Raw genomic sequence first — 25,848 nt, 5'->3', positions numbered from 1 at the left:
TGTCTACTATTGATGATACCTACCTTAGTATTGCTGATGTTTGGGGGCTCTTTGAGGCACTGGTATTTTTCCAGGCTAGCTTTATTCTGTTCATTGCAGAAATCCATCTGTTGTGCTTACTGCTTTCCAACAATGTTCTTTATATTATCCCCATCACAAATAGTTCTATCTTCACTGAGTTCAGAACTTAGCACACTCAAGACAAAAATAAATTAACAGTGGTTAAGATAAAAACAGGATAACCTTCTGGGTTTGATTCATCAATGAAGAAAATAGTAGTTAAAATAAATTCTAAAGCATGACACAAGAAGAAAAGAACAAACAGGATTTTAATTGAAGTTTAATCAAATATCTAATCTTAAAATACAAGGTGTAGTGTTATTGATTTAAGACAGTCATGTTGATATTTTGGTTGTAAACTAGAAAGGTACAAAACTATTCAAAACGTACCATAACATTATAAAAGGAAGCATTTCCTTAACTTCAGTGAAAAACTAACAAGGTATTAGTCAGTAAATAGAACTCTGAAGTATTGATTACTTCATTGATCACACAAACTCCAACAAACAGTTGCTGCTGTTATAAAGTATTAACATTCACTTTGCAGATTAAAGTGACTAACTTTACAGAGTGACTCATCTTAGTGTTCTTCATATTTTCCCCCCAAGTGTTGTTTGTCAATGTAGACCTTTACTGTTTTATTATACTTCGTTAATGTTTTGCACAGTTCAATGTCTATACAGTTGGTAAGCCTTCAACAGCAGTGTTGGTTACTATAAAAAGTTGGGTGTAGAATATTTACGCAAACAACCATGTAAATTAATGTTAAAAATCACCTCGTTGTAAGTCACCCTGATAAAAGTGGAGAAATATTAAGATTACAAAGAGGAATAGCAAATGCTCGATATTGAATTTTTTTTTAAATAGGCAAGTTCAGGGACACCTAGGTCAACTACTACATCTTCAATGGATTTATATTCTTTAAATTTTAGAGTGAACCACATTAATATCTATTATTAATGTAATTTCTGAACTGAAATTTCACAAGTTAATTAGCCAGCTGCATTTACAGTAATTTAGTTTTACACGATATAAAGCTGATGGTGCAGTACTTCATATCCTGAACAAAACAGAACTCTAGTTTTAAAAGCAGCATTTTCAATAAAAATTTGGGACTAATGAATTACTGAAATACTAAATATAAAGTGTGTACATTTTCAGTAGCACTGTTCTTTAAATATTCTGTGCAGAAAAATTCATGCATGCTGATTAGTTCCATGGGGAAGGAGAGATGGCAAATTGATATTGTCATTTATGGATGCTCCAATGACAAGAACAACTAAATGCAGGAAGCAAGTAATTAACTATCTTGAGTTGTTACTCATGCAGACTGTACCAAATATATTGATTTGTGACTTCTGAAATAACAGCAAAATAATTTTGATTCTAGAATAACTACATAGCACTGAGCACTGTGCATATTAGATCAAGAGGAATGGAGGCTATAACAGGCTACAGTGCAACAAAGTTCTGGATTTTCAAGAAATAAAATACATATCAGGATGTACAAAATAAATTTTGGAGAATGCCAGAAAGAAATGCCTATTTCCTCCCCTTCCCCAGCAAAGCTAAAACCAAGAAAGAACATTATTCAACAATAGGTTTCATGGATCATCAAATGATACATTACAGAATAAAATTAACATATGTATAGCAACACTGAAGTTTATTTCTTAACTGGTAACTTTAAACAATTAAAACATAGAGCAGAGCAATTATTTGGCTGCCTATGTTAATGAAGTATAAAGAATTTTGAGAAAAAAATGTTAAAACTAATTAATGCATCCAGAATGAATTTTTTAATTTACAAATGCTTTGTAAATTTCCAAAAACATTTGCTCTTGTGAATTTTATGTTTTTAAGGTGAATTATGTTACTGTTGGGGTCATAAACTTTCCCCATTTCTATGTCCAGAATTTCCAAAATTCCTTAATAATGTACAGCACAATTAAACAAGATGTGATGCTGTTTATCTCAACAATGCTCTTCAATTAAACCTAGAAGTGCAACTTCTACTACAGTGGTTGACAAGTTCACATTTTTCCTCTGCTGAGTGAAATAACAGATTAAGTGCTAAGTATGGATGTCTGAAAGAATCCATACCAGTTATTAGAGATTTCCTATCAGAGAATACTTCCATTTTTGTGGTAAAATCCTAAATTCGCATACTAAACCGCATTTAAGAATAAAGGTAATGGGAACAAGAAATCATTCCCCATTTCCCCAAGTAGTTTTTTTAAGAACATTTCCTCTGCATGTACTACATTTTAAAACTTATAACTGATCAGAAAAGGGAAGGTACTTCATTCAGAAAAAGCTGAAATTTACTGTACTGCCTTATGGTGGTGAAAGTTGATTACCCACTTTTTATAAAAGTATTAGCATTAGTTTGAAAAAGAGGTACAGTTATTACCTATAATCTGTACAATTTTAGTATTGGCTACAAATATTCACCATGGCAATAGGGTCTGCAATAATTTAGGGAATTCTCAATCTCTTCATGACAACACAAGAGAAACAAGAAAGAAGAATATTAACATAACAGGAGTAATGGGGTTAAAATCTATTTGTCAATGTATTTTATTCTATGATTACTCGTTATTGGTCAGTACTTATCCCAGCAGTGAGTTTCTTTGAAGGTGGTCTTTTTAATTATTTACAGAAACAAACTTAGCACTGGAGGATTATTGGCACTAAAGTTCATCGTGATAGAATTTCTTGTCATGTAGCTGGCTACCATAGTCAGTTGCTTCACTGTTAAGGAAGAGCTCTTGATTTGCAAGTATTTCTCCTTCTGTGAGTTTCTTATCTCCATTTGTATCCATTTCTTTAATGAGATGTTCAGCCTGTTAAAGAGCAAAAACTTGCAACGTTAATCTGACAAAAAAAAACCCTGGTAAACAGAAATTGGTTTACCATGATACCTGAATGTATGACAAAATGTATTTTTCCCTGGCTCTTGCACACCACCTAGTGATTAGTTGAGAACCCTACTAGAATTCTGGCTGACACAGAAAATTACTACAATCATAATTTCTAGCTCCTGCATACAGGTTGTTATTTTTGAGACAGCCATTTGGGGGGGGGGGGGGGGGGTGTGTGTAAAATTCATGCTACAGACTTGAGTACTGTCAGAATAAAATGACAAATTATTTGCTCACCTACCTACATTCACCTACCATTGCACAGACAAATTAAAATTTGCTATTTAGACTCTCATTTTGCTCTTCATTCAAAGTGAAGTTTTTGCCTAATATTATATTGGACATGTTCTGATAAAATGTTTTTGCAAGAATTCCAAAGACATATGAACAATGTTCCAAAGTATTGCTTTACTTCTCTATTCTTGTCATTTTGCCCTATAAGGTTCTCAAATGTGAACACCAACTGCAGATACAGTTTCTTGATATAGTTTCCTATATTAAACTTATCACATGAAAATTTTTGACCACTATTTTTATCCTCAATGTGAAAGATATCAGCAAAATGGAAACTTTTGACCCAGACACTCAACATCCAGTCAGGCATCTCCGCATAAAGAAATGCAGCAAAAGGCAGAATCAGGCTTCCTCAGGTCTCCCTACAACACGGTGCTTCAGCCCAACTGTGGACAAGCACTCATAGGGTTTATACCACTGCATAGGTGCTGCTGATCTGCTGAATTCCTCCAGCATTTTATGTTGCTCTGTATACAAGCACTCTTGATGCAGCTCCAGTGACCTGGATATGCTCTCCCAATGAGCACAATTCCCCAGGTGCTCTAGATCCCCCCCCACCCCCACATCACAAGACATGCTAGTTGCAGGCTAAGTGAGTGCTGTAATTTTCCACTAGTATACATGGTAAGTAGGAGCTGATGAGCACATGAGAGAAAATAGGTTCCAGAGAAATGAGCAGAAAAATGGGAACTGATGGGAATTCTCTGAGAACACACATGAATCCAATAAGACCATAAGACATAGGGGCAGAATGAGGCATTCAGCCCATGGAGTCTGTTCCACCATTCCATCTTGACTGATTTATTATCCCACTCAATCCTATTCTTCTGCCTTCCCTTAGTAACCTTCGACACCTTTACTAATCAATATACCCCATTTTAAATCATGAAATAGGTAGTCTATTCCTAGCTTCAGTACTTCATATTCCTTAGATTACAGAATAGTACAGCACAGAAAAAGGCCATTTGGCCCACTATGTCTGCAAAGATCATAATACCAAATTAAGTTATGCATTAGCTTGCACGTGATCAGTATCTCTCAATTCCCTGCAACAAATAAACTGCAGGTTGAGCACCATCTGTGTGCGGATTGGAACTGATGATGTTTCGGATTAAAACCCTGCTCAGTCCTAAAGTTCCCTCCTCTGTCCTTGAGCGGTCCTACCCTCTCCCTAGGTACCCTCTTGCTTTTAATGTAAAAATGCCTTGGGATTCTCTTTAATCCCACTCACAAAAGACATTTCATGACCCCATTTTAGCCCTCCTGATTTCCTGTTTAAGTTCTCTACTACCTCCTGTATATTCCTCAAAGGTCCTGTCTGTTTTCAGCTTCCTAATCCTTACCCATGCTTCTTTTTTTTCCCCAATTTGTTAAAAAATACAGATCATCTAAGGTTCATCTGATCTGATCATCTAAGTTTCCTGAAACTTGCCATTTCCTATCTTCCTTCCTCAAAGGAATATGGGGACAATGAGATGGCAGATGAACTAAATGAGTATTTTGCATCAGTCTTCACTGTGGAAGACATTAGCAGTGTGCGAGATTTTGAAGGGTGTGAGGGAAGAGAAGAGAGTGCAGTTACTAGGGAGAAGGTACTCAAAAAGCTGAAAGACCTAAGGGTACTGAAGTTACCCGAACCAGATGAACTGTACCCTAGGGTTCTGAAAGAGATAGCAGTAGAGATTGTGGTGGCATTAGTATTGATCTTTCAAAAATCATTGGACTCTGGCATGGTGCCAGATGTCTGGAAAGTTGCAAATGCCACTCCATAGGAGGAAGGCAGCAGGAAGGAAATTATAGACTAGTTAGCCTGACCTCAGTGGTTGGGAAGATGTCGGAGTCAATTGTTAAGGAACAGATTATGGAGTACTTGATGACACAGGACAAGATAGGACAAAGTCAGCATGGTTTCCTTAAGGGAAAATCTTGCCTGACGAACATGTTGGAATTCTTTGAGAAGGTTACTAGATAAAGGTGATGCAGTGCATGTTGTATATTGGACTTTCAGAAGACCTTCGACAAGATGCCACACATGAGGCCACTTACCAAGTTAAGAGCCATGGTATTACAGGAAAGTTACTGGCATGGTTAGAGCATTGGTTGATTATAAGAGGTAGTGAGTGGGAATAAAAGTATCCTTTTCTGGTTGGCTGCTAGTGACTAGTGGTGTTCCACAGGGGTCGATGTTGGGATTTCTTTTTATGGTGTACATCAATGATTTAGATGATGGAATAGATGGCTTTGTTGCCAAGTTTGCAGATAATACAAAGATTGTGGAGGGGCAGGTAGTGTTGAGGAAACAGGTAGGCTGCAGAAGGATTTAGACAGATTAGGAGAATGGGTAAAAAAGTGGCAAATTAAATGCAATGTTGGAAACTGCATGGTCGTGTACTTGGTGGTAGAAATAAATGTGCAGACTATTTTCTAAATGGGGAGAAAATCCAAAAATCTGAGATGCAAAGGAACTTGGGAGTCCTTGTGCAGGACACTCTATAGGTTAACTTGCAGGTTGAGTCAGTGATGAGGAAGACAAATGCAATGTTAGCATTCATTTCAAGAGATCTAGAATACAAGAGCAGGGATGTGATGCTGAGGCTTTATAAGACACTAGTGAGGCCTCACCTTGAGTACTGTGAACAGTTTTTGGCTTATTTAAGAAAAGATGTGCGTTGGAGAGGGTTCAGAGGAGGTTCACAAAGACGATTCCAGAAATGAAAGGGTTATCATACAAGGAACGTTTGATGGCTCTGGGTCTGGACTCACTGGAATTTAGAAACATGAAGGGAGAATCTCACTGAAACCTTTCGAATTTTGAAAACCCTAGAAAAAGTAGATATGGATAGGATGTTTCCCATGGTGGGAGAGTCTCTCGGACAAGAGTGCTCAGCTTCAGGATAGAGGGGCATCCATTTAAAACGGAGATGCAGAGAAATTTCTTTAGCTAGAGGGTGGTGATTTTGTAGAATTTATCACCACAGGCAGCTGTGGAGGCCAGGTCATTGTGTGTATTAAAGGCAGAGACTGATAAGTCAAGGCATCAAAGGTTATGTGGAGAAGGCCAGAGAGTGGAAGGCTGAGGAGAGGAAAAAAGGATCAGCCATGATTAAATGGTGGAGCAGACTCGATGGGCCAAATGGCCTAATTCTGCTCCTATGTCTTATATCTATTATTACCTGAAAACTTATTAAGTTATAATCACTGTTTCCAAAATGCTCCCTCATCACCTAGCCACACTCATTTCCCAATATGAAGTCTGGTATAGTCCCTTCCCTGGTTGAATTAGCTGCATACTATGTCAAGAAACCTTCTTGGACACACTTAACAAATCCTGCCCTTTAAACCTTTGGCAGTAAGGAAATCTCAGTAAATATTGGGGAAATTAGTGTATCACCAATACAACTACCCTGTTGTTTTTTATATACCTGTTGTTTCATCTGCTGGCCTCCGTGCAGAGATGGCTTACATCAATTTTCATATCTGGAGCAAACCCATAAGATACTGCATGAAACTGACTAAATTTAATACCCTTTCTACATGTAATAATTGAACAACTTCTCAAAGGTCAAAAATTGTATCATTCAGACTTAATATTTTATAAAGCAGTTTTACCTCATCGTGTGCAATGTCCTGGTTGTTGGGAACAATCCACAACAAAAGTTCCTCTCTACTAAGCTTGCCGTCCTTGTCCAGGTCGTAATCATTTTCAAACCGATCCTTTTCCACAGTGACCCATTCTGGTTCAGCATCGGAATCTTATATTCAAGAGGCAGAAATAAGATTAATGACAAGATGCTTTCATAGATCAATCCTAGTTAGCCATAATCCTATCTTCTGCAGAAAAATTGCAATTTGGAAAATGTTCAGTCTTTTGGAGAAAGGAGCATACGGAAGCTAATTTCATATTCAATATCACCAAAATAAATGACTTGCAATTAGATCAGATTATGTTAAGACATCTGAGTAGATTATAGGCTTACAATACTAATTGATTAACACCTGTTTTGTCAACATCTTAATATAAATGTGTGGCAAGCAACAGCTGTATAGAAACTTAATATAATTTTCCCATCTTCCTCCCTCAGAAATTTCTCAAGAAACAACATTGGTGAGACTGCACTGTATAATTGTGTACAGTTCTAGTTACCGTATTATAAATAGAATATGCCAGAGAGGGTACAAAAAAGATTCACAGGAGGATTTGCCATGCCTTAAAGGTGTTGGATTACAAGGACAGACAGGATAGACAGGGGCATTTCTCCCTGAACAAAGAAATTTAAGGAACGGCAATACAGAAGCCTATAAAATCATGATAAACATAGATAAAATGAATGACTGTCTTTCTTTCTCAGGGTAGGTGAGTCTAAAGGTAGAGGGCATAGATTTAAGATGAGAAGATAAAAATTTGAAGGGGATCAGACAAGCAATATTTTCTATACAATGATGAGTATATGAAACAAGTTATTGGAGGAGGTGGTAGAGGTAGGTAGAATTAAAAGATTTAAAATACATTTGGACAGATACAAGGACAGTGAAGATTTAAAGGGATATGGTCCAAATGTAGGCAAATGGAACTATCTCAGGAAGGCTCTTTGGCCAGCATTAAGGAGTTGTGGTGATAAACCTGTTTCCATGCTGCGTAACTCTCTGGCTCTATAAATAGCTAAATATTACTCTGTGCTTTTTGCAAACACCATTTCCAAGCACTGAGGCAAAACTGGGAATGCTAATTTCCAATTGATGTTGTACATAATCAGCTGCACAAAGATTTTTCCAATAAGGATAAAATGACCCAGAGTATACAACTGTTTTTTGTTAATTTGAAAAACAATAGATTAGTATATAGTACTCAGGCAAGTCTAGCTTGAATGCCTATAGATCTTCACAGGGAAAAGAGACAAAGGAAAGAAAAGATAACTTCAAAAACATAATGATTGTGGTAACATCAATACATAAGATAGGCAAAACAAAATCACTTCTATAGTTTATGCTATATCACTGAGAAGATATTGCATATTTTGTTGGATATTCTGAAGTTATATATATTTAAAATAAATATATTAAAAACTTTTAAAAAGTTATAAATAAATATATAAAAATCAAATAACCTGGGTCTTTCCGATAGTCACCAAGGAATTCCTCTAAACTCACAAACCCATCTTTGTTGTAGTCGTGTTCATCCAAAGCATCCTGTATGACATAGTCCTGCAATCAGAAAATTGAAGTATTTGTACGGCCAGGATTAAACTCAGTTATGACATCACCCATACTTGATTGGTCTGCTGTTAATCATCAAATATTATCCTGAATGGCTGCCTTTGTATGCATAAATCTGTAACAAATTCTTCAATAAACAGAATGAATTTTATCCAGGTAATTTGTACCCTTGATTATCCAAGTTAATACCTGTTATAAGTATATACAAAATAACTAAAGTTACTGATGTATTCACAAATGGTGCACAACTTTCCACAGGCTAGTCTTATTGGTCAAAACAAAAAATAAACTTACCATTGACACATATTAGTAGCTACAGACCTGGAATTTGTAACAGTAAAGGAGCAAAATTCAGCTATATCCATTTAAGCTAATGTGAATTTAAAGTTTTAATAAATTCATCGCACATAAAATACCATGGAAATCGTCTCGATACCAGCCCTTTAATGGCATACTAAGCTATAATAATAGCTTTACCATCTACTTAGAAATACAAAACTACTGTATGTGTATTGTAATTTCCTTATATCCTACATTTCCAACTGAGGGATGTTAATATAGAAAGATTTAGGGTTAGACTGCTACCTCATTCATATATGTACATTCAAGTACTTTAATACTGTATAAAGGGGTTAATATTCCTAGTTATGATTTACTGAAGAATGGATGCCACAGCATCCATTACTGCCTTTGCAGAGAGTCCAAAAACTAAATCTGATCTTGGTAGGATTCCTCTGAACAAGGCAGGGAATAACCTCACATTACTTGCAGTGGAGATTCTCAAGGAGTGACTTACATGCACCTCCTTCAATTTATTGTGTTGTTTTTAATGCTCAGAGTGTGCTCCATTCTACATTAGGGAATAACAATGTAAATTACAATGTATGTTACATTATAGAAGACCAATTTTAAAAAATGTATTTCACTTTATTATTTTAATTACTTCTAAGTAAATATTTCAATTTATTTAACTTTCAATATTCAATCATTTAAAATTTTGCTTTCATCAATCTTAATGGTTTATAATTGTTTCTTACATACAGATAAAAAGCCTCTATTTTGAAAGAAGACAAAGTTTCACCTCCAGTTTCACTTTATTTCAATATCTGTTAAGGGCTTCCAAGCCCTTTTGGAGTCTAATCACAGTCTACATTCCAGGACCAATGAGATCATCCAGCTTTGCTTAGTCAGATTAGTTTGCCATTGTGGAAACACAGGTCCAGGGAAGATCTAGTACATTATATTTATCGGGTTACTTAAAGAAAAAAATGCTTCCTGTCTTTTTGTATTGAATTCTTCAATAAGACTGTCCAACTAGTCTGATGACATCAGTCTGGGTAACAGGTACACACTGAAATGTTGCTTAGCAGGTACAAGTATGGGATAAATTCTTGCCATTGAGATTACTAGATCTTTGTGGAGTCCCTTCTTATTTAATAGAAAATATCACGCTTTTTGCCAAATTAATGCAATCATTTATTATGCTGTGAACAAGAAATGGTGCACTCTAACCCACCGTCATATAATCAGTTTCTTCGGGATGTTCAAATGCAACAAATTCTGCCAGTGACAGTCCAGGTACTCCATCAATGTCTGCTTTGTCAAAACGCTTTTTATCCTTCAAAAATATCTGTTGAAATGGGAAAATGTTAAGACATTTTTTTACCTGATTCATTTTCTTTTTCTGATTCTATTTTGGTTCAATAAGCATTTTGTTACAACACCACATGAGCAGAGTAAATAATCCATTTGTCTTTTTGCTTTTTGTGTTTTGACTAAAACAGGTTCTACAACCAACCTGGAATGTTTGTTCAGGTTCATTTTAAACTTATTCAAAACTCAGCTTTGAAGGAGTGGCAGACTTGAGAAGTCTACATTTACAACAGTGCAGCATGTCCCACTCCAGAAAATGAAGATTTGCATGTTGTGAAAATCACCACTAAAGTTATGAATGCTGTAAGATCATTAGATTCTTTAAGCATGGAGTAGGAGAGTGATGTAAAGGTGCAAGAATATTCATCTTAAAAGTAGGAATGTACATAGAACAGATATTAAAGATGCAAAAAGGCTGCTGTATTTTTATTTGAAAAGTACAGGGAAATTGGCACTAGACAACAAATTTTTTCAGAAGTGTTGTTTCCTCAGAACTTTTTTTGTTTACGATAGACTGCTTGAAGATGAACACAAATATAATTTCAGACTTCTTGTATTACATAGGAATTTAGAGAAACAACAAATTAACTTTTATTGAATATAATGTGTTTAACTGCATAATAGTGCTGATGCTTTGCAATAGATCAACTAAGTTAAAATATTTTGTTAATGATTTTCATTTATACTCAGTGTCTGAGGCTTCTCGCTTAAGTGTCTAACAAAAATTTGCCAGTATTGATTGATTCCAGTTGCCCTGGTATCTTTTCTCCATGACCACAATGTCCTGGTGAAACCTTTCACCATGCTCGTCACTAACAGCACCAAGATTTGCAGGGAAGAAGTCTAAATGGGAATGCAGAAAATGAATCTTTAGTGACATGTTGCATTTCATGGTTTTATATGCTTGAAGCATGCTTTCAACCAGCTGCATGCAGTTTGGTGCTCTGTAGATGCCGAGAAAAAATTCAACAACTTCTTTGAATGTCTTCCATGCGATTTTTTCTGGTCCCACTAGAAACTCTTCAAATTGCCTGTCATTGATGACCTGTTTGATTTGTGGACCAACAAAAATGCTTCCCTTAATCCTGGCATCATTTATTCTGTGAAGCATCTGTCTCAAATATCAAAATCCCTCAGAAATTTTTGTTCCTAGTGATAGCAAATTCCATCCTTACAGTCCTGAACCCAATATTTATTACTAAAACCTGTCCTGTCATGAAGCAGCCACACAGCCTAAGCATGCCTGGACAAGATAGGAAACTTTCTAGCTTATATTGTAGGCAACATTTTAATTGACTTGAATTATGAATTGAAATAATAAACGTAAGTTTATTTTTAAAATGGTGCATGATAGGAAAATTTCATGGTGATTTTCATGATCAGTAGCCCAAAATTCATAAGATACACCTAAAGGTATTCAGGAAGCAAAATCTTTGTTGTCCAGTGTTATAAAAGCATTATTGAATTTGGAATAATACATTAATTAATTCATAAGACCATAAGATATAGGAGCAGAATTATGTCAACATACAACATGGAAATCTACAGCACATTACAGGCCCTTCGACCCACAATGATGTGCCAACCATGTAACCTACTCTAGAAACTGCCTAGAATTTCCCTAGCACATAGCCCTCTATTTTTCTAAGCCCCATTTACCTATCTAAGTGGCTCTTAAAAGACCCTATCGTATTCGCTTCCACCACCGCTGCTGGCAGTGCATTCCACACACCCCCTCTCTGTGTGTGAAAAAAAATGTCATTTGATTTATCAAGTCTGCTCTGTCATTTCATCACGACTGATCCATTTTCCCTCTCGGCCCAAATCTCCAGCCTTCTTCCTGCATCTCTTTATGCCCTGACCAATCAAGAATCTATCAACCTCTGCCTTAAATATACCCAATGACTTGGCCTCCACAGATGCCTGTGGCAATGAATTCCACAGATTCACCACTCTCTGGCTAATGAAATTCTTTCTTATCTCTGTTCTAAAAGGATACCTCTCTATTCTGAGATTGTGTCTTCTGGTCTTAGAACCATTGAAACATCCTCTCCTTGTCCACTTTATCTAGGCCTTTCAACTTTCAATAGGTTACAATGAGGTCATCCCTCATTCCACAGCGCAGAGCCATCAAATGCTCCTCATATGACAAGCCTTTCAATATTGGAAAAACACACACAAAATGCTGGTGGAACACAGCAGGTCAGGCAGCATCTATAGGGAGAAGCACTGTCGACGTTTTGGGCCGAGACCCTTCGTTAGGATTGGAACCATCGTCAATATTGGAACCATTCTCATGAACCTTCTTTGAATCCTCTCCAATGTCAGCATGTTATTTGTTAGATAAGGGGCCCAAATTATTCACAATACTTCAAGTAAGGTCTTACTAGTGCTTTATAAAGCCTCAAAATTCCATCCTTGTTTTTATATTTTAGTTCTCTTGAAATGAATGCTAACACCGCATTTGCCTTCCTCACCACCAACTCAACCTACAAACTGACCTTTTAGAAAATCCTGCATGAGGACTCATATTTGGATCACTGCAGATACTTCTTAAAGAAAGGGATATGAAAACTATAGAAATTAAAATTTGTTGAAATGACGCAAGGTATAAAAGATTAAATATATATGAAGAAAGGTAGAAAATGAGATACATGTTCATGAGGGCAAAATGTTAGTACTAACTCAAAAAAGTTTAACTGGATTATCAGAAGCAAACAACAAAAGTTTGCATTGTGATTAATCAGTAACAAAAGACACTTTAAAAATGTCATCATGGTGTAATCGTTACTGCAGTGATAATGCTCAAATTTCTTAAGATTTGAAATTCCATTTAAGTACAACAGCTAAGAGAAATGTCAGGTTATTACCCATCAATTTATCAAAATGCTGCATGGCCAGAGAAACCAACTTTTAGATAAGATTTAAGTTGTCTATCCTCTCTACTTCAAGTAAAAGATCCCATTGTGTGTTTATCACTTTTCCTTAATGATTCCACTATATACAAACCTGTTATCACTTCCCAGTCAAACATATTGACTTCCCATCGCACTGTTGTACTGTAGAATGTAAACTCCTGTTGCCATTCTTAGCAGTCATGTTTTCTATAGACAACATACTCCCTTACTCCCATTATATAGCCCAGGCAAATTAGTTCTGAATTCCAGATTTATGCCAGAATAGGTGATATTCAGAACAATACTTGGAACAGAAAATAAGTAACTGCAATTTTTTTGTACCTTCTTCTTTTAATCCTCTCTCTACAGTCCTGTTTATCTGCCCCGATTCTATAAGTAGTATTTTATAATATGTGTAACATGCTGTAAGGTTTCACTGCTAATGTAATGGCTTCTCTGTAATGTTTCACTGCTGAGGTAATGATTTCTCTGTATCAGCAATGTTTGGGCTATGACTAGAGATAACAGGGCATGCTAGCCAATGAGTGGGATGTTGTTCTTTCTTGCGTGTCTGGGAGCCGGGAATTTGTGGTCTTTTGCCAGGGAGAGATGAGGAGAGAAGACGCGAATGGAGACAGTTGGTAGACCTCGGATGGAGTGGACTTGGAGTGAGGGTCCAAAGGTCAGCGATGGTCGGAGAGGTTGATGGTGGACGAATGGCCTTATCACTGAGCTCCAACATTGTGCATTAGACTGTTTCATGAGAATGGGCCCTTTTTCTTTTTTTGTTTTCTTTACTAACCATACAGTTAAATTAAGAATTATAAGGCTCAATCGTTTAATCTCATATTGTTTATTGTTTGTTATTTTGTGGTACTGATTTGTACGAGGGGACACATCGTGCAGCATCCACCCAAAGGAGATTTCTTAATTTTGGCTGGGCCAGGGGTGGGGGGGGGGGGGGGCATCATTCTCTATATTAAGCCGCTAGCCGAAGCAAGAGTTACAATTGTGGGGGCTACGTTTGGGATTGATTCCATTGGATGCTGTGTGATTACCCTGAGCATTGAACCAGTGGGGTAGATATTCATATTCCGGATGAACTGTTAATTCCCCTATTAAGTACTGTTAAAGTTGCGATTGTGGGCAGAGGTTTGATAAAATGGCTGGTGCAGCTCTAGTTTTAATGTAGACCAGCGATGACATAGCGGTAGCTGGGGGGGGGGGGGGGGGCGGAGATTTCAAAGACAGGGTTCTATCATTTCTGAGGAGTGAGGGGAAGGAGTGGTCGGATTTGGAATGTCTAATTATTTCAAGCCTCTCAAGGGAGAGTGAGAATTCTGACTTCGTATCCGCCCTTAATGGAAAAATCAGGTTCAAAGACCCAGCTATGGTAGGCTTTGCCTATTCTCTGGAATTATGCCCACCCTAAAGGGGAAAAAGAGTATGAGACTTGGGCAGAGCGGACCTCTCAGTTGTTAGATGAGTGGCAGTGCTCTGATGACGTAAAGCGACAGAGACTGGTTGAAAGCTTGAATGGGCGGGCCGCTGACACTGTGAGTGTGGTCAGGTTAAAGTACCCCATAGCGACAGCACTGACAATGCTTTTGGCCCGACAGGAAGCCCAATGGAGCTCATGGTAGGGTTTCTGAAGAAGGGGAAGAAACTTTCTACTTTTATACTTCGGCTAGAGAGGCAGCTAAATTGCTTGCAGAGCAGAGGAGTCATTCAGACGGCTGAGGTGGATCAGTTAAGAATGGATTAAATAGCCGGGGTGCCCAGTCCCATGGCCTGAAAGCTTGGGGTCTCCGACAGTCCTGTAAGACGCGCCCCCCTCCATCTTTTGTTGAGCTGATCAGAGAGAAACAGGAAGAGGAGAATGTGTTGGAGGTGTGGGAGGCCTCCATCAGCAGGGTACAATCCTCGGTAGTGGTCCCCTGCAGTGAAGTGACCACGGATAGCCTGCCCCGGGGAGTGGTAGAGGAGATTGTGGCAGAGTTGGGAATGGATATATGTCAGCTATTATCAGTGGGTGTGACCCCCCACCCCATATGATGGAGCTAATAGGGGGGGAATATCCCCCAAGGGGACGAACAATACGGAGGGCTGCTGGCAACAGGTGCCATGCCAGGAGAGTTACCCCTGGGTACCTAAGCAGAGAGAGTTGTTGGAAAAACTTAAGAGGAAACCCAGTGAGAGAATGGCCTGGTGTCTCTGGGGAACACGTTACCAGTAATGTAGCTTCCCTGAAAGCGAAAGGCCCAATTTCTGAAGGCTTAGTGGGACCATGCTCCAGTGTGTCACTACAGATAGAGGGTATGTATGCTAGAGCCATACTTGACACCAGGTCGCAGGTCACATTGTTGTACCATTCATTTTACAACCGGTATCTGAAGCATTTACCCTTGACCCCATTCAGGGCACGGGAAATCTGGGAGCTTTGTGCTAGCGATTATCCGTATGAGAGTTATTTGTCAGTGAAGTTGAGAGTTATTTGTCAGTGAAGTTGGGAGTTCTCTGAGGCCAATATGGGAGCGTTTGAGGTCCTTTATACATTGGTGCTGGTTTGTCCAGACCCTGTTGAGAAGGGTGGCATTTCAATTCTGGTGGGGACCAACACCCCTCTTGTGAGGAGGCTCATCGGGGCCTGCAAGGAGAAAGCTGGCAAGAGCTTTCTGGGAACATTGTCTGTGCACCCAATGTTTTGAGCAAGTGTGTGGCTGCATTAGGTCTGATACCAAATTTAGATGAGGGACTGTGTGGTTCACCCAGATGAAGCCAATGTTAGTATGGCCCGGGGAAGTAGCGAGAGTGATGGTGTTATATACCCCCAGGGTTCATTTTTTCTGTGGACTGTCACTTTAAAACGCCGAAAGAATGAGACTAACTTTTGGATTTCTACTAATTATAAAGTTGCTTGGTTACTATGGTGAGAGAAGTGGAGTTATTTGATGGACAATGAATGTTTATGGTTTCTCGCGGCTTGTTTTGAACATACAAGGGCACACAGACACACACAGTTAGAGTCAAGATGGATTCGGTCAATGGAAGACATCAGGGAGTCAGTCGCTGGTTTAAACTTTCAGTACCTCAAAAAGGAGTGAGTTGAGAGCGATCCAGAGTATTGATAAACAACACTCACAAGTGCTGCAACTAGAAGTTTGCAGAGAGAGGAGAGGAAGGTTTGAAACAGAAGAAACCTAGTGACGAAGAGATCACTGGACTCTCTTTCAGAGTTGATGCCTCCAGAAGACACGGTACATCATTAAAGACCCCTCACACCCTCTCCATGAACTGTTTGTTCTTCTGCCATCAGGCAAACTTTACAGGAGCGTCAAAACTAAAACCACAAGGCTACTAAACAGCTTCCTCCCACAGGCAGTCAAACTGCTAAATAGCTGCTCTACCTGACTCTGCTTTGGACACTTTCAACTTGCACTAAACACTTATAACTTGATTTTAACTGACATGTGGCTGTTGTGTTTTACTATTTATTGTTATGTTTATTATTTAGTGTTGCATTTGTTATGTTATGATTGCACTGCTCCTGGGAAACGCTGTCTCATTCTGCCCTGCAGGGCTGATGTACGGTTAGAATGACAATAAAGTTTTTGAATCTTGAATCTCTCCAAGTAGCCCGTGAGGGAGAGTCTGTTTCCATTCGAATATGAAAGTGTGATTGTCACATAGTTAATCCAAAGCAGTGGGCTCTCTGGTGAGGTGAAATCCTTTGTGAATACCATGTGTGTGTTTACCCTTTGTCTGGGGGTGGTAGTTCACTGAAGAAAGGCACCCCTGTGGCAAATCACTGTTGGGAGTTATTTTGTATGTCATGGAACTGGATAAGTGGCTATCACGTTCTGTGTGGTTGGGGTAGCCTTGTGGAATCTACTGGGGTGTGAACCCTTGCCTGGGTGGTGGTTCCCTTTGTGATAAACTACTGTTGCTGATAATCCCTACGTGGATTCGGTTTGAGTATCCTGTGGTCATCACATTAGGATGTCCCATAGCTGAATTTGGGTGTGGTACCACTTGTGTTGAAAGGATATTCGTTGAAGATCACTGTTGGTGATACTTTGTGTCTGGAATGGAACAACTTCAGAAATAAAACCTACTGTTATTGTTACTTTGTATTGCTGTTGTGGAATCTGTGGAATATCAACGTAATTGCCTTCTCACAATATTCGCCTTTGGATTACAAACATCTCGCATTAATTAACCTGTGCTTTTGAACTGAACTTTCTTACACACTATTGTAAGACTGTATCACTAACCACCTAAGCTTGAAGAAGTTTTGGGGATTTATATATTTACACCTATATATGCATAACACTGCTAACCCTTGGTTTACCTGGTTTAAGTTACTATATTATGTGGTTACTAATAAAATAGTGCTTTGTTAACAGCAAAACCAGACTCCAGGTGTGTTCTATTGCTGCTGATACTTTTACAGGGCAGTGTGTATGTGACAGATGGGTACACCCAAATTTCCCTGAGTGCCTGAGAGCGAGGCCCTCTTAGTGGATGCTCCGGAAGACCATGAGGGGGAGTCGAGATTTCCTGCTGGGATACTGGTGAGGCCCGAATTGCAGAAGCCCTCAGTGGCACAGGCAAGCAGGATGGCAGTGATTGTCAGGAACACTATGAAGAGGGAGGTCACCTTCAAGTGGGGGATGCCCTTGACACATTTGTTCCCGGTGACGGTTAATGTCTTGTGATCCCTGTGAGACAAGCTGGGGAGAAACTATTGGAAAAAGGGGGAAAGCTGACTGCTGAGTCATTCAACTTCAGGGACTGCCTAGTTGGCAGAGAAGATGTTGAAGCTGGAAGGTGTCTTTTCAACTGACAAGTTTGATATGGGTTATTCCAAGAGCACGCGTCACACCATCCAGGTGACTGACGATATCCTGTTCAGAGAAAGGTCATGGCGATTGGCCCCTGCAGAGGTGGAGGATGTTCAAAAGTATTTGTGTAAGTTGAAGGAAGCTGGGATCATTACTGAGTCCCAAAGCCCCTATGAGTCCCCAATAGTAGTGACCTGAAAGAAGAATGGGAAGGTACGGATGTGTGTACTTTAGGACTCTGAACAGGCGCACCATCCCTGACCAGTATACTATCCCGAGGATTGAAGATGCACTAGCCTGCCTGAGTGGTGTAAAGTGGTTCAGTGTGCTGGACTTGAGGAGTAGATACTCCAAGGCAGAGTACAAAGTAAATGGCAGGATACTTGGTAGTGTGGAGGGGCAGAGGGATCTGGGGGCACATGTCCACAGATCCCTGAAAGTTGCCTCACATGTAGTTGCCTCACAGGTAGTTAAGAAAGCTTATGGGGTGTTAGTTTTCATAAGTCAAGGGATAGAGTTTAAGAGACGCGATGTAATGATGCAGCTCTATAAAACTCTAGTTAGGCCACACTTGGAGTACTGTCCAGTTCTGGTCTCCTCACCATAGGAAGAATGTGGACGCATTGGAAAGGGTACAGAGGAGATTTACCAGGATGCTGCCTGGTTTACAGAGTACTGATTATGATCAGAGATTAAGGGAGCTAGGGCTTTACTCTTTGGAGAGAAGGAGGATGAGAGGAGACATGATAGAGGTGCACAAGATATTAAGAGGAATAGACAGCGTGGACAGCCAGCGCCTCTTCCCCAGGGCACCACTGCTCAGCGCAAGAGGACATGGCTTTAAGGTAAGGGCAGGGAAGTTCAAGGGGGATATTAGAGGAAGGTTTTTCACTCAGAAAGTGGTTGGTGCGTGGAATGCACTGTCTAAGTCAGTAGTGGAGGCAGATACACTAGTGAAGTTTAAGAGACTACTTGACAGATATATGGAGGAATTTAAGGTGGGGGTTATGTGGGAGGCAGGTTTTGAGAGTCGGCACATTGTGGACCAAAGGGCCTGTAATGTGCTGTAGTATTCTATGTTCTATACTACCAGATCCCTGTGAGTGAGGTCAACAAAGAGAAAACGGCATTTATATGTCCCCTGGGATTTTTCCAGTTCAAAAGGATGCCCCAGGGCATCTCGGGAGCTACTGCAAACTTCCAGTGGGTCATGAAGAAGATGTTGGGGGATATGAACTTGCTTGAGGTATTGGTATATCTGGATGACCTCATAGTATTTGGATCCACCCTGGAAGAACAAGAAGCGAAGCTGAAGGTGCTGGGTCACCTGAACACTGAAAGGTTAAAACTTCCCTTGGACAAGTGCCTGTTCTGCCAAACATCTGTTAGCTATGTTGGGCACATAGTCTCACAGGATGGAGTAGCTACAGATCCAACTAAGATCGAGGCATTCACCACTTGGCCAACACCCCAGACTGTGAGCACTTTGTGCTTGTTCCTCGGGCTCTGTGGTTACTATCGGAGGTTCGTGAAAGGCTACACGAAAATGAGTTACCTGTTGAATCAGTTTCTGTGTGGTTACCCTCCCTTGGTTAAGAACGGTAGAGGGAAAAAAAGACAGGAAGCTGGAGAGTATCTTAGCCTGTTGGAGCCCTTTTGGATCGAGGTGGGATGCAAAATGTGAAGAGGACTTTCAGTCGCAGAAGGAGCTGCTGACCCAGGCGCCGGTGCTGGCTCTTACAGACCCTCGATTGCCGTATGTACTGCACATGGATGCCAGCTGAGGGGGTTTAAGGGGCCTCCTGTATCAGGATCAGGGCACCGGGTTGAGGCCTGTTGCGTTTGTTAGCTGGTGTCTGTCACCCTCCGAGAAAAACTATCCCATGCACAAGTTGGAATCTCTGGTGTTGAAAAGGGCGGTGGTGGATAAGCTGAGTGACTATTTCTATGGGTCCAAGTTTGAGGTGAGGACAGACAACAACTCCCTAACTTATATCCTGACCTCAGTGGAACTGGATGCCACAGGCCATCGGTGGTTGGCAGCATTGTCTGCCTATGATTTCAGTCTGAAATACTATTATTTTGTGGTACTGATTTGTAACAGGGGACACATTGCGCAGCATGCACCCAAACAAGATTTCTTAAGTTTGGCCAGGCTGGGGGTTGGGGGGGGGGGGGGGGGGGAGTTGTGCGGTAGGGGTGGCTGTCATCCCCTATATTAAGCCACTAGCCAGAGTGAGAGTTACATATGCAAGTGATATTTCTCCATAGGTAAGCAACACTGAAAAATTCCAAATGTTTAAGATTTAAATGTCCTAAATTTTAAGGATAGAATCTCTACTCTGGCCACAGACTTGGCTACTGTTCCACAGCAAAGTTCTGGTTCAAATTCTGTTCAAATATATTGCCTATCTAAATATAGAAAATCTTTCACAAAACAGGACAATTGGTCTTGTTCAAGAGTTTTACTATTATTTCCCCTATTATTAATAATAAAACCTTGATAAATTTATGTGGTATCCCGATGTAGTTTTAATATTACTGCTGAAATAAAGCTTACCACAAAAAAAGATTTTCAAGAAGAGTATCTGGTCCATCCAGTGAGAGGACTCTTATTATAAAACACTGAAAATGACTACACAAAGCTAAAGAATCAAGATTATTATCACTGAGTTAAATAACATGAAATTTGATGCTATGCAGCAGCACTACAGTGCAAAGACATAAAAATTGATATAAATTACTAAAATAAATACTGTAAAACAATAATAAGTTAAGTGTTCATGGATTGTTCAGAAATCTGGTGGACGGGAAGAATTATTGAGTGTGGGTCTTCAGGCTACTGTACCTCCTCCCTGATGACAGTAATGAGAAGGAAATGGTAGTAAATAACAATTTACTAGTTTTAATTCTGTAACTTAATCAGTATCCCTATAAATTAGATATGAAGAAAAGATTATTTTCTGGTTGAAAACTGTACTCAGCCTGCTATGCTCACCTGTTTGAGGGATTCTTCTTCTTCATCTTCCACTGGGGTACTCTCATCAAAATTCAGCATTCGGTCATAACTATGAATGTTATACTCTTCCCAAGTAACCATTCCATTGCCATCTAGATCATGCTGTGGAAACTGTTCTTTGCTCTCCTCTGTGGCATAATGTCTGAATGACTTCTGAATCCATGCACTGAGTTCATCTGTAACAAGCAAGACTGACATGTGAAGAAAGTGAAGCTTTGCCATTTTGAGTTACAACTTACACACCTTTTCAGTGTGAACAGAAACTTACTGTATATATTTCTTTCATTCAGAACATTTATCATAGTTTCAAATATTTGCTTTCTAAAAAGTGTCCGTGCAAGAACATGATCTGCCTGTAGCATGAAGTAGCATGAAAAATCATTTGCAGAAGACTGATGCCCCAGAGAAAGTTCCAATTACAGAATCACTTCAAAGAAGATACATAATTCAAAAATGATCTTGTTTCTGCAAAGAAAATTAAGTTAACTTTATTACTCATTATAAGAGTGATAATTAAACAGCTTTGCACCTTTGGTTATGAAGCCATCTGAATCGGTATCCATCTTCTTAATAAGAGATTTGAGCCGGGACTGTTGCTCCTCAGGTGTCAGTTTGGCAAACTCATCTACTTCATCCTGGGAAAGAATAAGAAATTAGACAAATACCTTGTGTTTAACAAAACTTCAATGAATCAGTTATGCATGAGTAAAAATGAGAATTAAGTCCCCTCAGAAGACCATGAGGTATACATATAATTTATACTTTACACTTCAACTTCATATAGGTGTGTTTTTTCATCAAAATGGAGTAGATATATTGTTTTCTGTGAATGAAAAAAAAACATTCAAAGTGAAATGGGAAAGTTGGAACAAAAACAATATCGAAAAACTGGTAGTCATCTGGAAAAATTATTTCTCCTGGGCAGATAAACAGGACAATGATCAGAATACCAGAAAAGTATTAAAGTTGGGAAATTAACATAGTTCCCACTTTATATATAATTAGCATATTGCTCATAGAGCTGTCAAAGCTACTTATTCGCAATCCACAGTAACTTTGCTTTCTTTGATCTTCCTCAACAACCTTTGTTCAGAGATTGTTAGAATGAACTATATTGAGCACAAGTACAGACTTAAGACATTACGAGTTTCCATTCTTGGACAGGCAACACAACACTTTTGGAACACTCCAATACCTTTAGTTGTTATTTTTGGCTTATTTATTCTGGGCCAATTGAGATGTAACCAAATAAAGGCCACTAGCACTACTGATTTATTAAAAACACAAAAAAGTTTCAAGAAAATTATTTTTCAATCGAAAATGAAAAATAGGTAATTTCATCATTTAATATGTTAGCACCTTTGGAAGCATTTTGCTACCCGAAATATCACTGGTTGTAATGTATCCAACTGCACCTGGTTCCCACTAGCTTTCCAAGCCAGTAAGCAGTATCAAACAGGATTAGAAATTTAAATTTGAAGATCAAATGAGATTGGGCACTTCTAGAGCTAAAGTCAGTCAGAATGAAGTTTTAGTTATAATGTTAACTGAGAAATTATTAACATGGCAAGATCAAAATAGAAAGTTTTCTTTCCAAATGACTGCAATGAGAAAAATATTAAATTTTAGTTCCCCGGTGTCTGTTCCATGCAAATCAAACACAGAAAAAGAAAAGCAATTGATACCTGAAATGATTTATGAAAACATAGTTAAAAACCATCTATAATTTGTCCTTCTTAGAACAGATTCTCCTCTATTTCTATTGTCATTAGATTCATGAAGACAGGTCAAGTTTTCAGATTAGCTTCCAGATTCTCAAACAATCATTTTTTTTGTGTATCAATTAAGTTGTCATTATGGGAAAGGAAATTGGGAAAATTAGAAAAGACCAGGATAGATTTTTAAGAATAAAAATCATTCAAGATTAACAAAATTCTTAATTAATTTTACAACTTTCTTCCTGTTACATTTGGACAGGTCAACAGGACTGAATGAAATTTCCTACCTCTCTGCCAAGAAGGATATCCCTATCGAAGTCCGGATTATGCTCATCATCCACATAGTGGTCTTCATCATTGACTGACTCGTGTTTATGATGAACGTGTGCAAAGCACATCATAACAAGACTATAGCCCACAAACACTTGTAACTGCATGTTTTGTCAAGTTAGCCTCAGCTTTGTGAGTAGCTGCAGAAGAATTAAAATGTGTCAGTTCACATTTAGATTCATTTGTGCTAATAATTTCTAAGAATTATAATAAGTGTTACCCTTAACCACAATTGGATGGGAAGATAAACTTTCATGTAGGTATTCACTTTAGTTACTGACTAATGATGAATACAAACTGATGTAACTGTTAGGATTCAAATTCACAACTCTGTATCCACTATTTTAAAAGAGAAAAGAGAAAAACTTAAAAAATATAGAGCTCCCTCAACACATTGTTGCTCACTACTGAGACTGGACCACAGGAGTTTGCCAGTTTCATGTCTGAAGGATTTCTGTCATCTTTAAATACATATCTTTGGATTGGTTTAGGAAAAAATACATAAAAGGATTTCAACTGCAACTACCAGACAAAAGTCAAGAACAAAGAGGCAAAATGAAAGAGATGGCATTATACTATACATTGAAAACCAAATTTACTTTGCATTATAAAATGGTGACTCTTGTCTCAGGACCATATTTATAAATTTCTTGGGACCTATATATAATTTAAGGAAACCCTATTGATATTATCTGCTAATTGTTCAGTATAACTCAATCTTTCAAATGAGAACTTAACAAGGTAAGGGTTATTAGTCTCCACTGAGGACGGGGGTTCCCAACCTTTTTTATGCTGGAGAGCCTTACCATTAATCCAGGGATCTATAGAGCCCAGGCTAGGAACCCCAGATTTAGGAAAATGTATAAAGATTTCAAACTTCTTTTTTTGGGAGTAAATGGTCTGGTACAGTTCACACTCAAATTTATTGTTAACTGTTGTGATAGATGCTGCTTTTCTGCTTGCCATTGTACAGTTTAGAATTAATTTGGTAACAGCTACTGTACATGATTTGCATAATGGCAATTTCCATCAAGTTTGAAAGACTTGGCACAATGAAGTGAAGATTGACTGTTTGCCTGGAGGCATTGCCATGTCACAACTTTCAAACACAAAGCCAAATATGAGCCAAGTGACTGTTTGCCTGGATTATATGCAAAACATTGGAGAAAAGCATGACTTTGGCATTCAGTTAAACACTGTATGCATTGGACATGTACAATTTAAGACTGAATATAGCAATATTTACTGTAAAGTTAAAAATGGTCACAAATAGAAAATTTCATGCCACTCTTTCATTTTTTTTCTTATATAGAATACCAATAAATTACATCACTTATTATTTCCAATAATGGTGACCAACATGAAAGACAGTATTGGCTTATTAACATAAACCAAAATTAGGTCCTAGTGTTTTTCCTTTCTCATCTTAAAGCTCCAATTGTTGCTGAGACACGGTTCCACAGACAAATGCGGCCATGGCCAAGTGTCAGCAGTTCCTGACATAATTCATCAAATAATGCATAATTAGCAGTTATCACTGGAAGCAACTCTTTACTGTGCCAATGTTAATTGTTGTAAGAAGGTGAATTTTGGTCTCAATTAGTGGCTAGTGTTTGGAAAGTCCTGTAGGCTGGCTGATGTGGTAAAATTTCCGTTCCTTCCTGACATTGGAAAAACAAAATTCCATAAATTCTACTTTATGGAACAGCATATGTGCCCAAAACATCCTCTATGCAATTCCTACATTGCATCTCTTGCATAACCAGTTCATTATGCAAACACAGAGCCAAAAATTTCATACAAACCAGAATTGAAATTACCAACTCTGAACTTTCTGAATGTCAGTATCAAAAAACACATTTACACAAGATATACGATTTGAAACACATGGAAAAGTTTATTTTTAGAAAAACATGTTTTTTACACGATGAAATATTCAGCCTCTAACCATTTAGTCCTAAAGCACGTTTAGAACTCAGTTAAAAAGATTATTTTCTGTTTGTAGCTGTCAGTACAATAAACGTTATTGTTCTGCACAAGTCATAACTGTAAATGTTTGTATTAAGTGGCTCTGTACATTATAATACTGATAACATACTATAAACTTGTCAATAATTACAACAGATATCGGATGCTAAATATTACAACTTTATATAAATCTTATTTTAGGAACAAACATAGAAATTACAACAACTGCAAACTTACTTTGTAAAAATTACATTTACTCACGACTTATTAACACTTTTTCAAAATATCTCTTAACAAGAAAATTATTTTTATGACAAAAATTATATTTTTGAGCATTGTTGGTTCTAATTCGGGGGGAGGGGGTTTCAGCAACTGTTCGAGACGTATTCCAGATCTTACTGCTTTCCAACTCCAGCTCTTGCTGCCTCCTGTCACTAAGTCTACAGAAGGCAGGAGATCCCAGTTGGGGCGAAACGTGGCTGAGGTGAACCCAAGCCTCACGTTAAACCAAATCTTCCCCCCTCTCCATCTTACCTCAGCCGCCCTCGTTACTGCCAACCAACGGTTCACCCACTCGCCGGCCGCAGCGCGCTCGCACCGTCATTTCCGGCAATGACAAACCTGCACCTCGCCCTGGAGACGTACAGGGGGCGCAGCATCTCAATCGAAGAGTAAGCAATCTGCACGTCAGAAATCCTTTGTGGATGAACCTGAAGATCAGTTAAAATACTTTGTATTGGCATTCTTGTGATCATTGTTAGTATTTAAATACTTGTAGTTTCATAGCACCTTTCATGAAATTTACAGAAACACTTTACAATGGATATTGTAGTCGGTATACTTCTGTCTTGTTAATATGAGTTTTAAATATTTGCATTAAACTGGATTTTACAACCTAGATGGGCATAGACCAAAGAGGTCAGAATA

At 38.5% G+C, this 25,848-nt stretch overlaps 1 protein-coding gene across 1 annotated transcript; it reads right to left on the bottom strand.

Moving 5' to 3' along the window:
• Positions 1-311: 311 nt before the first annotated feature.
• rcn2 (reticulocalbin 2) lies at positions 312-25,526 on the bottom strand. The gene is made up of 8 exons (XM_059946646.1): positions 25,456-25,526; positions 22,911-23,093; positions 21,435-21,540; positions 20,885-21,081; positions 10,009-10,122; positions 8,384-8,480; positions 6,888-7,030; positions 312-2,906 (listed from the first exon to the last, which is right to left on the bottom strand). Exons 2-8 carry the CDS (start codon positions 23,058-23,060, stop codon positions 2,754-2,756), a joined length of 960 nt encoding a protein of 319 aa, XP_059802629.1. The 5' UTR covers positions 23,061-23,093; positions 25,456-25,526; the 3' UTR covers positions 312-2,753.
• Positions 25,527-25,848: the final 322 nt, after the last annotated feature.

This window comes from Hypanus sabinus, chromosome 21 (assembly GCF_030144855.1).
Source record: "Hypanus sabinus isolate sHypSab1 chromosome 21, sHypSab1.hap1, whole genome shotgun sequence".
NCBI lineage: Eukaryota > Metazoa > Chordata > Chondrichthyes > Myliobatiformes > Dasyatidae > Hypanus > Hypanus sabinus.
Note: the sequence above shows the minus strand (reverse complement) of the source record. Positions and strands in the feature narration are given on the sequence as shown.

Coding starts and splice junctions, on each gene's coding strand:
- rcn2 (XM_059946646.1), bottom strand. CDS start 23,060: ATGCAGTTACAAGTGTTTGTGGGCTATAGTCTTGTTATGATGTGCTTT. Junction 21,082..21,434: donor AGATGGCTTCATAACCAAAG/GTGCAAAGCTGT, acceptor TGCTTGTTACAG/ATGAACTCAGTGCATGGATT. Junction 2,907..6,887: donor AGGACATTGCACACGATGAG/GTAAAACTGCTT, acceptor GCTCTTTAACAG/GCTGAACATCTCATTAAAGA.